Below are 13997 nucleotides of genomic sequence, written 5' to 3'. Positions count from 1 at the left end.
ATAACTCAAGGGAAACACGCCCTTATGTAAACAGGAGAGCTGTTACATAACTCAAGGAAAACACGCCCTATAAAGGGAGGAACCGGGAGGTACAAGGCTGTCGGATATTGTGTTTACACCGACGTACCTGCTTCGTGTAGAGCAGTGTTCCGGAGTGGTGCTCCAGTAAGGCAAGAACGGAGGTAGGTCGAGTCGTTACTCCCTGGGCCGTGTCTTGCCCCATCGTCACCTGTGAAGGACCCGGAAGCTCTACCGGTCAACCATTGAGCTTCGCTTTTTGACTCGGCTGAGTCCAAGCGCAGTGGCGCTTTTGCTGGTTGGAGTCGTAACTCCCAGCCCGACCAGAGACACAGGGACTGCCAGCTGTAACGCACACCAGGAGGTGTTTGCCGCGTTACAGACTCGGAAGTCCACAGGATCGATCGAGCGGCTGCTCTCGGTTCAGTCTTCTTGCTTGTGATTGGGGTATCGGTGACGCATCACCAGGAGGTGACTCCGCGTCCCGGTGCAGTCTGAGGAAGAGGTTGAGCGGCTGCTCCCTTCAGGTAGAGACCCCGGCTGGGTGTTTCCCTGACTCCTCGATTCTCCCCAACACTCTTCGTGCCCCTCACAGCCTACCGATTGGCATTGTCGGCCATTTCATTTCTGCCCTCTGTTGGCATACGCCGGGATCGGCGTATATGCAGAGGACGGTTAGGACCATCCGTGCTGTGGGCTGGTAACGTACTTAGCCTGGAGGATTCCAGTGACTATAACTTTTGTTTGTTCTTTGTATTTTATTTGCCTTCATTAAAAGAACTAACCCTTCACAAGTGGTTGCGTCCTCATTGTCGTGTCTGTTAAACGATCCTGAGACGTTCAGGGCGTTACACCATGCTTTTGGTCTGGGCGCCTCCAAAGGAGGTATGGACCAGAGCGCATCCTCTTCTTCGGCCAGACCATCTAAAAGGCCAGAGAGGGGCTCATAATGACAATTGAAATCGCCACCAATTAAGTAGGGCGTATTCTCAGGAATTTCGCTTAAAACTAGAGCGAGTTCCTCAATGGTACGGGATTCCGACCCGTTGATTACTGGGCGGGAGTAAACATTTACCAGCATGAGTCTATTGGAGTTGGGCCATTCCAATAGTACCACAAGGATATCCTCTGTGGAAAGTGAATGTAGGACAGCACTGCATCCCAAGTCAGCTGCTAACCATATTGCCAGTCCACCCGAGGGTCGTCCTTTTCCTCCCCATTTTGCTTTCATGGTAAATGATGCGTATCCTTGATACGTCACCTCGTCACATGCCCATGTTTCCTGGAACATGCAGATGTCCTTACTCCTGATGAATGTATTCCATTCTGGGCAGTGTAACTTGTTTACAAGGCCCGCCACATTCCACGATAGCACTTTTATAACGTGGGGGTTAGTATTGCTAGTGGATTCATCTGTAAGTAGGGTACTACCCAGATCATTTACTGGAGATATACACATATCAGAGACAGGGGCTGTGGTAATCACCACCTCATCTGGCTGGATATCCAAAGTTAAAAAATTGTGGTCTACCAAGTTCCTGGGCTCCTCCTTCGATGGGTTGGGTTCCTTTGTTAGGGCAAATGGGACACTTTCCTCTTTATTGCTTGTCCAAATCAGTCAGTCCACCCAATCTAGACTCCCAAATCTATTCTGTGTGGTGAAGTAGTCAAGGTGGGATTTGTCGTTCATATAGGGGATACCCCTTTTCTCATAGCTCTGCCTATGACCTCTACTGCGTACAAGTTCCCAGTCGCCCTCTCCCTGCATTTGTACTAGAGGTGGGTAAAAGAAAGATAATGGTAGAGCTTGGATTGCGGTTCCCCTGTCACGGTAGGGCCAGTTAGATATATGGGAGACTGTCCTAGGGTCCCGAAAATTGACCAAGACACAGTCTCCCTGTATAGATTTCTTCAGGCCACCCAACCATTGGACTCTTCTTACCATCAGATCCTGGCTACTTATTCCAACGGGGAGTGGTCTATTAATTGTGAGCCAATTGATAACCTTGTTTTTGAGCGATTCAGCTGACTCTTGGGATGGTTCTTTTAAAGCGGGAATACCTGCTAGAATTACAGTATAGGGGCTGGCCTCGGGCGGAAGATTAATAATCATTGGTTTCTCACTAGTGCTCTTATTCAAGCCCTTGGTGCAACGTGCAGGCGAATTCTTATTTGGGCTTCTATTTGGTATTAAGTCAATAGCTGGTACTTTGTGTGGAAGAGGCGGTATATAGGTTTTGGAGGGAGGGGTAGAAGGATTCAGACTGGTTGCTGGGGGGGGTAGTTTATTCGTCGCACCACTTAAGACAATATCTGGGGCTGTATTGTCTTTTGCGCAGGCAGCTTTTAATGTAGTCATATCATTAACAATACGATTTAGGGAAGTTTCAATTTTCCCCAGACGTGCTTCCAGGGGATTAAGTAGTCGCCTCATCAGATTATAGATATCTGAGAGTGTAATGTCCTCCTCACCCAGAGTTGAACCAGTAATATCTGGTTTATTCGATGACAAATTAGATGACAAGGGCCCTTTGGATTGTAGTGGTGTTTGGCGTTTATTAGTAGACTCAGAATTCTTGGCCTGTGGTGCGGCTAAAAGTTTGGTATTTTTGCATTTTTTCCCCCGTGGCGTCTGGGGCTTCTTGCTATTTTTAGGAATGGCTCCTTCCCTCACCCCTGTCCCATTGCGATCGAGCTGCGTGAACCCCAAACTATTATCCTCCCTGTGAAGTGCGGAAGTATTGGAACTAGTCTTGGAATGGGGAGGTTTAGGTTGAGGGAGGGGGAGGGGCAATATACTAAGATCAACCTGAGATGAAATAGTACAATCAGAGTTGGGAGTGCCTTGCAGAATGGGACATGGCAATCTAGCCGATTCATGTAAACCCTCACTCCCATCCATTTGTGGACTGACATCAAGTCTCTGAGACGGGGTTGTTATTGCGGCTAGAGGGCCCAACGATGATCTTCTTACCCATTCGATTTCCTGGGAGATACGTCGTTCCAGTGTGGTGATATCCTCAATTAATAGTGTGCCAGCTTTGGCAAAGTATGAGTCCAAAGTGCATTGAGGATTCCCAACAGCGCTCTGAGTCTTACTTCGGGTCTCCCTCATGGCCAATCTTCAGCGGCTATCCTCTAGCAGGCAGCAGGGGGCACGGGAGGGCAAAGTAACAGAGTAACTGACCGAGACCGATCTCGACCGTCCTCGAACGGCCTCTAACGGCCCGCTCTTTGCCCGGTCTTCGCCCCGGTCTGCGTCCCGCGCGCGTACCGCTGGCACGTAGGGACAGGAAGGTTGTTAATAAGAGGGAGGGCGTGGAGGAGGCGGGGCCGGGAAGAGGAACCAGGTGTGCAGGAAGAATTGGCAGTGTGCACCCTGGGCCTCGCAGTCCCGTGTGATCAGCCTCCTTGGTGGGTCCCTCAGGTGTCAGCAAAGCGTCCTCGCAAAGCAGGTAACAGCGAACCCAACAGCGTCCCTGCACTTTTTAGCGGCACAGGAAACAACCGGCCTACGAGCGGCCCCCGCGAAGCGGGGGCCGCGGGGAGTAGAGTGGATCAGCAAGCATCCTCACAGGGCGAGTAGCAACGAACTCAGCAGTATCCCAGCACTTTATAGCGTAGCGGGGAATTAGTCAATGGAGGCGGAGCCGGGAAGAGGAACCAGGTGTGCAGGAAGAATTGGCAGTGTGCACCCTGGGCCTCGCAGTCCCGTGTGATCAGCCTCCTTGGTGGGTCCCTCAGGTGTCAGCAAAGCGTCCTCTCAAAGCAGGTAACAGCGAACCCAACAGCGTCCCTGCACTTTTTAGCGGCACAGGAAACAACCGGCCTACGAGCGGCTCCCGCGAAGCGGGGGCCGCGAGGAGTAGAGTGGATCAGCAAGCGTCCTCAAGCGTCCTTATGTCCCAGTTCTATATTTCCTCTTCCCAGTACCTCCATCATCTCTCCTGTCCTAATGCTTGAAAGGACGATAAGCTCTAATGCCCCTTTTTTAAAAGGTAGACAGTCCTATTTGTGATGCAGTGGGCCCCCCCAATCCCTGGGCCCCAGTCCTGCTGCATCTGCTCCTTTATGATAACCAGCAGTGGCCACTTACACACTTGGCAGCAGTACCAGCTTCACTAATGAATGTCCCTTTTAAAAAAACAAAAACACTTATATTGTCCCCTTCTTTGGGGTATCTCTCTGAAGAAGGGGTATCTGACCATTTGTAAACATAAAAATGAGTCCGCATACAGTGCTCCCTATTCTGGGCTTTCTCTTTGACAATATCTATGAATCTCGCTCCTTTCCTCTGTCTCCTAGACCATTACTGTGAGGCCCCAGGGATCGAGAGGATTAGGGCTCTGCATCTGAATGCAACCCTGCTGGCCTTCTACCTGCCACCCCATGGACTCAGCTTTCACAAAAAAAACTGCCCCTGAATGGTTAATACTGACTTTGAGATGCCTCTGCCTGAAATCGAAGTGTGGGTGGTAGTGCAGAAAGTTAAAAAAGAAACCAGCCTTCTTACCAGCCATTAATTGATTGAGTCACTTAAAGCCAAGGCCCTGGAATTATGAGTTTCTGCAGCAGCAGCAGAGTTTTCAACATATTTATCAGTTTACTGCATTTGCTACATAATCTGCAGATTTAAAAAAAAATCTTGATTCTAGCTCAAACGGAACAAAAGTTACTTAAAGCGTGACAAAGTGTTCCGGAGCAGTGGAAGGCCCTTTGCAAAGATTGACTGGTAATCTTGTAGTTGCTTACTGCTGTATTTCGGTGCTACACTGGTGCTAATGAGGTGAAATATTTCCCCTGACAGCGTTACCGTAAGTTAAAATGACAAAATAATGAAGTAATGCTAACCCCAAAATGTGGCGCATTGTGCCGCATAATTTACCTTATCTTGCTGCATAATTTAGTCAAACCTGCTGCATAATGTTGTACTCTTCTGCTGAATAATTCCAGTTGCTCTGCTTAAAGCTTCATGGTGGCAAAGATCTATTCTTTTTGAGATGTAATGTAAGGGTGTTATCAGCTGGGATCTGGACTAGTGGAGACACTTACAAAAATGTCTGCATTAGATACAGTTTGATTACTTATTACTAAAAAGTATGTTTTGTAAGAACTTGTTTTATCTCAATCACTGCATCCTTTTGCAGCGGCCTAGCTTAGAGTATGTAAATACTGTTTTAAAATAATGACATATTCACAGTGCCTTCTGCCACAGGCTGGGATCTCATAGCACTAGAAACAGGGCCATTGGAATCATGCGGCAGGAGAAGGCCAAATTATGCAGCATGGTTGACTAAATTCTGCAGCAAACAAAGGCGAATTATGCTGCATATTTTGTGATAGCATTACTGCACTATTTTGCTATTTTTACACTTGTTAACATTGTCCTGGCCTTTATTGCCCCTCATAAGTATCACATTAACACCCAATATATAGCAATAAGCAACAGAAAGGTGACCAGTCAACCTTTAGAAAGGGCCTTCCACTGTGAGGTAACATGTGTTGCTGCATTTTTTAATCTGCAAATTATGCAGCAGACGATAGATTCTGTGGCAAATGCGGGAAAACCATAACTATGCGCTGTGAGTACAGGGTGAGCGTGAAAGTGAAGGGTGAGAATGAGGAGTGAGTTGTCTGAATGCAGGGTGAATTCCCAGACACTTGAAGTTAATGAGCATGTTATTGACGGGGCGTAGGGTTTCAGATACAAGTTAAACTATTGCTATTATGGAATTAATCAGGGAAATCGAGGGTGAAGGAAATAAATAATGTGCTGATCCTGCAGCAAACTTCTAGTCTTATGATTAGGGTTGCCAGCTCATTATTTTGATGTTGCAGACGGTACAAAAATAAACAGTCACCTAAAGCCCTATTTTCAGAACTTATCTGTGCAAATATAAAGCACTTTTAAATGTGTTCTAGGGCTGCCTGAATGTTTCATGACTGAAAATTAAAGGAACAGAAAGTCAAATTACAAATGAATACATACTTCCTTATTTAAGACCCTATTTAGTGTCAAAGCAAGGTCTTTGTAGGCTCTTTAAACATACATGGCTGGCCTTTTTTCTATTGGTAACCCTTTTTAATATTCCTTTTCATGAAATGCATTTTCACACTACAGCAGTAAATTTAAAATATAAATGTAAGGAATGGGCAGAGTCGGGGTCCAGGGGTACTGGAAAAAGAATAAAACTAAGCCTCCGTAACCAGTTTCCAAAGGTATGCAAATGGTCTTTAAAGACCTGTGAAAAACTCGGGCCTGCTGGAGTCTTAATAAAACTCCAGACACTGCCCAGCCGAGCCCCCAGCAGCACACTCACTGACCTCTGGCCCCACGGCACTCTGAGGGCTTCGGAGTAAATGAAGACAGCCTGGAAATGTAGCAAATAAACATCGCTGCACTTCCAGGCGTCTTCATTTACATGTCCTTGCAGAGGCCTTTGCGCCCCCCTGGGAACCCATCCACGCCCCCCCCCAGGGGGGCGTGCCCCACAGTTTGAAGACCTGTGCCCTAGAGGAACTTCATGGGTATATGTATGTGATGCTGGGGGCTTCATCCTCTCCCTTTATCATCAGCTCCTATTCCTGTATTAATATTGCAGTTCTGTGCTTTAATGTTATCAAACATTTTGTTTAAATGATGTTTTACTTTTCTTTTCATTACTCAGGGCAAAAATCAGAGACAGGAAATTTGTTTGAGAAAGAGTTCAATACGTGCTCATTGAAGAAACATCAAAGATTCCTCAGGAGTAAACAACGCTTGACTGGTACGGAGTGTAAGAAGGGATTTCACAAGGAGGTACTTCCTGTGGCACATCAAAGCATCAGCCCAATATTAGAAACTTTCCTCTGCACTGGGAGTGAAAAGAGCTCTACTGAACTGCGCAGACATACAGGAGGAAGGTCATTTTACTGCTCTGTGTGTTCAAAGAGCTTTACTCGGCGGCAAAATCTTCTAAGGCATGAAAAGATCCACACGGGAGAGAGGCAATATCAATGTACAGAGTGCCAGAAGAGCTTTAATTTGAAGCAAAACCTTTTGATGCACCTGAGAACACACACAGGAGAAAGGCCTTATCACTGCTCTGAGTGTGATAGAAGCTTTACTCAGCAGCAAACTCTTGTAAACCATCAAAGAATACACACAGGAGAAAGGCCATATCACTGCACTGAGTGTGAGAAAAGCTTTGCTCAGCAGCAAACACTTTTAAACCATCAACGAATACACACAGGAGAAAAGCCCTATCATTGTGCAGAGTGTGAGAAAAGCTTTACTCAAAAGCAGACTCTTATAAAGCACCAAAGAAAGCATGGGCGAAAATCCTTTTCGCTGTAGTGACTGTACGAAAAGCTCCCAAACCAAGATCATTAAAGACCACACAAGAGGGAAGCCCTAGCATTGCTCTGAATGCACAAGACCTTTACTCAAAAGTTAAATCTTTGAACTAAAAAAGACATATGAGAGATAGTCCCATTCACTGAACTGTGTGTAAGGAGGGCTTTAATGAAAAAATAAATCGAAACCACAAACATATACACAGGAGAGATCCTCTTACTGATCTGAGTGTGAAAAGCTTGCCTGTAAAGACACATCTTTTAGGGCACAAAAGGGCTCACACAGCAGAAAGATTAAATTATTGCTTGTTGTGTGGGAATGGCTTAACCCACAAACAATCACTAACCTATCCAAGAGCAAAATGTTCCGTGAGCCAATATCAGCTGCCCAGAGTGTGAGAAGAGTTTTAGTAGAAAGGCCGATCTTCAACAGCACCACTTAAAAAAGAGGAGTGGGGCTAGGCCCCTGCACTGAATATTAAAAAATCCTTACTCAAAAGCCGAATCTTCTAATCTATGCCTGAGTGATACCAAGTCAGTGCACCAAATATGGGGTGAGACTCAACAGCAGGGTCTTCTTTCTGCAGTATTTAGGAATCACTGCACTGTCAGAAGTGCTTTACAGTGAAGCCCGATCTTCAACATCATGAATGTATTGTGACAGGAATAAGGCTCTTTATTAAAGCTCCCACTAAGCGTCCCGCAGACATGACAGTACCACATGAAAACATACCCCAGACGAAACGCGTGAAATATTTGAGATATTTACAAGTACAAGTCTATGCAGACACATTGAGAAAATCCGTCCATCCGAAGCAGGTGAGAAATTATTGACACTTGCCTAAAATATAAAACAACATTCATTTGTGAAGGTGGATTTTAGGGGAATATACATGTACAAGTAAACAGACATCACCACAAACTCAAAACAGAAAATATTTTCATTGTAAAGTTCATCAGTGTTTTATGTTGCCATAACACTTATGATTCTGATACTGGCATAGTGCAGTTTGTGTATTTTAATTATTCTCCATACCCTAAGCATATATCTCCTGGACAAATCAGGAATTCACAAAGAAGCACCAATTCCTGACACCAGCCCCATGAGTTCTGAAGTCGTGAGGGCCTGGTACCCCTGCATCTTGGAAATACCAACCCTGTGGAATTGGCACTGCTGGGTGCCAAGTGACCAATGCATGTCCCTTGCTACTGCTTAAAAGGCCTAAGGTATGTACACCTGAACACTAGCAACACATAACAATTCAAATCAATATATTTATTAAGATTTGGACCTTCAATGAGGTCCACATAAAATATGCACTCAATTATTGCATAATAATGATGTTAAAATACAAACTCCAGGTCATTTCCAAAGTAGAAAGAATAAAATACAAAGACAGAAGATGTATTAACATTAAAGTAGAAACACTCCAATTAATTAAGAGTTCAATAAGTAACAGTAATTATAACTACATAGCAGCAGTAGTTTATGTGCAAGTTAGTCCATCAAAAGGAAATCAAGGTCCTTCATATCCAGTACTAAGTTCTCCCTTTAAGCAGCAAAGGAAAATGTCCACAAGCAAATTGGTGCCAGCACTGGCACAGCATAGGAAGATATAGGGTAAGAATATTCAATAATATAACAGAAAACAAATTACAATAACCTAGTTAAAGCAAGTTGAATACATATGCATTTTGTAAATATTGAAATACCATACAATAGCAGCTTCATACTGGATCCAGCTTCAAATAAAGTGCATCACATAGCAGCAGAAGGCTAAAGACAAAGGCATTCTAAGGAAAATCTATCACATTTATAACTAACCATTCATATTCCCTTAGCACCATTGGTTAAAAGGCAGAAATATATCGCAGTTTTGGTACCAAAAACAATTAAGTAGCAACAAAAACATGTGCAAATTTTAATCCAAAGAGTGGAAAACTCCATTAGCCTTAAAAGTACAAGTCCCAGAACTTAAGAACATAATCGTGAGGGGAGCCATGAAACTTGTAAATAACAAGCCGAATCCTAAAGATGCCAAAAATCCCAAGAGATAACGGGTAACATATTCAGTGATCGTAAATCATAGATAAAGTATGTACAACTAAGGGAGGGACCTACTTAACCCTTTCCATGCGTCGTACGGCCCCAGGACGTCCGACATCACGCTGGGCGTGTGAGAAAGACGGCCGGGGGCCGTCCGAACCACACCCACTCATTATTTTACCCGCACCATGGCGGCATTCGCGCCACGGTCAAAGAGTTAAGTAGAATATAGTGAAGATTAAAATATATTCATAAACTCTTTTAAAAAGTTAAATAATTTTGTACACACTATTTCATTCTTTGGATTGTATAAAGGAGAAATTTGCGGGCTGATGATACATTTTGTATGTTGTTTTGCATAAACAATGGTCGTAGCCACCGATGGCGAAACGGTAACAGGGCTGGGCACACAAACAAAATATGATCAAAATTCTGAATGCCCAGATTACAAATGTTGCAATTTTCTCCACTTTTCGTAGTAGGGGGCAATTAGCTGTTAAATCATTTAATGGCAGAAGATTCATGCATCATAGAGTAAGCCAACGATGAATCCCATTATCTAAATTCCAAGATAAGTATCTCTGGGGAACTCTCGGGGTACTCAAAATGGCTATTAACTTTAGTCTTTCCGTTAATCTGGAATACTTGACATTTCTCTGGTAAATAACCATACAACTTGTAGTTTTTAAAAAGGATTTAAATTCTAAAAGCTGGAAAGAAAACACTGACTCGTCCTGTGCACTGAAATAGTTCAGTGCTAGGGTGAGGCCGCGGGAAAAGGAATATTCGTATGTTTTTCCTCCAGAAATGTCTTGACACATAACGTCCCTTAATGCGTACGGCTCACTGTTCTTTAACTGGTATCTCCAACGTAATACCCTGGCTAAGCCTTGAGTAAAGGAGCTTACTAAAGCAAATTGCAATCTGATAGCGGATATCGAAACCAGTATTAAAATTACATAGTGTGCGTAAAATCTGGCCTTCAATCTTATCTAGGAAACTCCAGTCTTTTACTGGGATACATTCAATAGCATATAACAAAGTAGAGGGGGTTTTTGCTTTAAAAACTGTGAGCAAATGTAAGAAATGCCTTCAACCCATTGCACTATAGGATATGCGTAAGCCATTTGCATGTGATATCGCCTTACAAAAACTATGTTCAATATGTGGCTTATTCTTTGTATTGCCCCCTATTACTTTCAACAGGTAGAGATAGGATTCTACAATCTCAAGCTTTTCGGAGCCAATTCTCCAGTTAAAATTACATCATTTTCTGCTCCCACTACTTTTCATGATCAGAACTTTACTTTTAAAAACATTTATCTTCAGAAACTGTGCCATCATATATTTCTGCAGTGATGTCAACTTTTTGTTCAGCCCATTAGGAGTTAGGTCTATAGTTGCAATATCAATTGCATACATGAGACATACAAAAGGGCGTCCACCTATCTTCGTTGCGTCTCCTTCTAAGGGAGGAAAGCATAGAGGTAAATCTCTAACGTACAGAGAGAAGAGTAGTGGGGCTAGTAGACAGCCTTGCTTGAGGCCATTTTCTTTGGGTATTACTGTTGACAGTCCCTGATTTCCCTCTATTAGCACCTGACACCATGTTCGCGAGTGCAGGGTAATAATTAATGATATAAGGGGGGAGGCACCCTCATTTTTTTCCACAGTAGTGGCCGATCTACCTTATCAAAGGCTGTTGAGAAGTCTATAAATGCCACGTATACATTAGACTTGCAAAATAAAGTGTACTTCTCCTCTAATAATTTCAGCATACTGATGTTGTCCAGGGTGGAATGATTTTTATGAATCCTGCTTGTTCTAGGGGGAGAATTTTCTTCTCAGCCACCCAGTCAGTAAGATGATCAAGAATACTGCAAGCAAATATTTTCTCCACTAGGTCTAATATAGGGAATATGCTTCCTTATTCCGCATGCCTTCACTCCGCATACAATTACAACGCGGTCGTTAGAATGACCGCGTTGTAACAACGCATACCATTACCCCGCCATTCGTAACGACGACTTGCAGAGGGGGGGCCCTGGATGTTGGAATAGTATCATTTACTATTCCAACTCCAGTCTGTGTGGACAGGTGGGAAGGTGTTGGATTTTAAATCCAACACCTTCTCCCCCCAACAACTTGCGGGATAATAGTATGTGTTGTTACAACGCGGTCGTTGTAGGGACTGCATTGTAATTGCATGCGGGGTGACAGATTCGTTGTATGGGCTGATTATCCTAATAAAGCTATTTGCCGGTAATTATCTGGGTGGTGTCTATGACCCTTTTTATATAGTGGAATTAGGAAACTACTAGACCGTGACTGGTTGTCTTCCCTTGCAGGTACCAGCAGTTGAACAGAGGAGTAAGGCATGTAGCCCAAAGCAAATGCTTTTTTTGGATAATTGTTTTAGGGATTTCGTCAAGACCCGTTGCTCCTGAAGCTCTTATTTTTTTAATAAGTCCTACAACTTTGCCCTTTGAGGTCGTATAGCTGGATTTAGGAATTTTAGGGGAATTAGTTAAAAAAGCGGCAGAGCAAGAAGAATTAACGTTTGCAGAATGAAGTTCTCCCGGATGGGATTTCCATTCTTCCTCTTTTATAGGAATTAGGAGGGATTTTACTCTAGTTCTGCAACAATCCGCGATAATTTCCCAAATCCTTTTAGTATTGTTTTTTAGGCCACCTCTTTTAACTTGACCCATTCATCATCTTCCTTTTTTTGTTTTAGTGAGCGTTTTTTCCTCTGTCTTTCCTACTTTAGTAGATTTATTAATTTACTTCGTTCAAGGGAAAAATTCAGGAACTGGGCCCTCACTAATTTATTTATTTCCCTATTTATGTAAAGTAATGGATTAAAAGGCGATCTCTGTTTATTAGGTATATGGATAGATACACATGACGTAACCAAGGTACTGATTTTACGGCCAAGGGCTTCCAACTGATCAGTTCGGGGAGGATAGCGTTATCCCACTACTGTATGCTTCTGATCTCCTATTAAAACTGTTAAGGACTACGACGTGCCTCATATGTTAGGAACGTTCTGCATAAATGTCCGAGAGCTGCGCTGTGTTGCATCTGAGTCTGATGTGTCCGGGGCCCAGAGCTGGTAGCCCGCAGCTCCCCTGCCGTGACTGGAAATCCAAATCGCAGATCAAATAACCAACAACTAACAGACTATTGGTCCCCCCCACCCTGCACCACCGGGCCTTCCCATCGCAAGTACAGCCGCCATAGTTGGCAGAGAAGGTGCCCAAGGGGGACCTCGGAGGTGGCCCGGTTGCGGCTTGCGGTGCCCCTGGTGAGCCCCACTCGCCCTAGTTAGACAACGTGTATTCCCGGTCGCAGGGTGCAGGCAATTCAGTGGAATTTGTACCGCGGCAGGACTACGGCGTGATCCCTTGGACCCCTGGGCCGGCTGTCCCACTTTTTCGACCAATCCACAGCTGAAAGTTTGGCATGCAGTTGTGGGCGTAGAGCGGTGATTAGTGCTACTCACCATAATTTTCACCTAGCAGCCAGTGGAACTTGGGAACAGTGTGGAGCAGGGCAGAGTGGACTCAAGAACATCTGAGCTAATGCTGGACCCTGTCACATCCAGCTACATCTAGCAGCCAGAGGTAACGCATGTGGAGTATTGGAGGAGGGGGGGCCCAATGGCTTCAGTTTTACCTTGGTCTTGAATATCCCATCTGGTTGAACTTATACCAGGTCAAGTGTGAGGTGTCCCCAGAATAATTGACTGTAGCTTACGAGCACCAAGCAGAAACAGACAGTCTCAAAGTCAGCTAAGCTAAGCCAGCATTTACTCCTGTATAAGTGTTTATACTGCCAGTTTAGGAAGTTGGAAACTTGCATAAATCGCTTCCAGTGCAAAAATCTCTGTGAAAATCTCAGAAAAACCTTTAGCGTATTTCCTGGTGGTTCTACCACTGCTGACATCACCGTCTCTACTGACTCTACCGACACAGCTGCTTCTACATATTCCGCTCTCTTGTTCTTGCTCCAGGATAATCCGCCCGCTAAGGTAGCCTATACAGCCTATATAAGCGTCTACAGGTCTCCGATCTCCAAACTCCCAGACTACACCCGCTGTCAGCTGGTGAAACCGTGTGCCCTGTTCTCCCACAAATGCGACTCTGCTAGGTCTGGGTGTAGTTTGTGGGTATAGACCGGGGTGCCAGGTTCGACCTTGAAGCTCAATAACCCCGTGGCTAGGAACATGGCTAGAATTAGTTTCTCAGTGGAATAATTGGTTTTGAAGATTGTTGAATCGTGTCCTCTTAGTTCCCATCAGGAATTAAAGGAGGGAGGAGAAGACGTGGAGGTTCTTTTTTCTGATTAAGAGGTCCTGATTATTAAAAAACATAGTCCTCTTGAGACATAAAAGGGATAAAAGGGAGTCTTGAGTGTGGTGCCAGTAGATACCATCGTTGAGTGAGAGTCCAGGCCCGTTGCGGAAGCAGTCCAGCCAGGTCTGGGTGCGGCTTGGGGTCTGCCTGTTGAGTTGCCGCCTCAGGTTTTCCTACCCTCCTGGTGAGAACAAGCCTGAGCGCCAGGTGAAGTTATGACTGCAAAAAATTTGTGTCAG

At 44.6% G+C, this 13997-nt stretch overlaps 1 protein-coding gene across 2 annotated transcripts in view; it reads left to right on the top strand.

Moving 5' to 3' along the window:
• The window catches only part of LOC146800038 (uncharacterized), a 268500-nt gene that overhangs the window by 156658 nt on the left and 97845 nt on the right, over positions 1-13997 (top strand). Inside the window, exon 8 of one of the 2 annotated variants that reach the window (XM_085620938.1) lies at positions 6687-6785. The exons of the other annotated variant lie outside the window; for it this stretch is intronic. Within the exon in view, the coding sequence (XP_085477064.1) occupies positions 6687-6785 (99 nt within the window). The remainder of the gene's footprint in view (positions 1-6686; positions 6786-13997) is intronic. 2 annotated transcript variants of the gene reach the window in all.

The sequence above is a fragment of the Triturus cristatus genome, chromosome 8 (genome assembly GCF_964204655.1).
Source record: "Triturus cristatus chromosome 8, aTriCri1.1, whole genome shotgun sequence".
Lineage (NCBI taxonomy): Eukaryota > Metazoa > Chordata > Amphibia > Caudata > Salamandridae > Triturus > Triturus cristatus.
The sequence above is the reverse complement of the archived record's forward strand: the minus strand, read 5'-3'. Positions and strand labels throughout refer to the sequence as shown.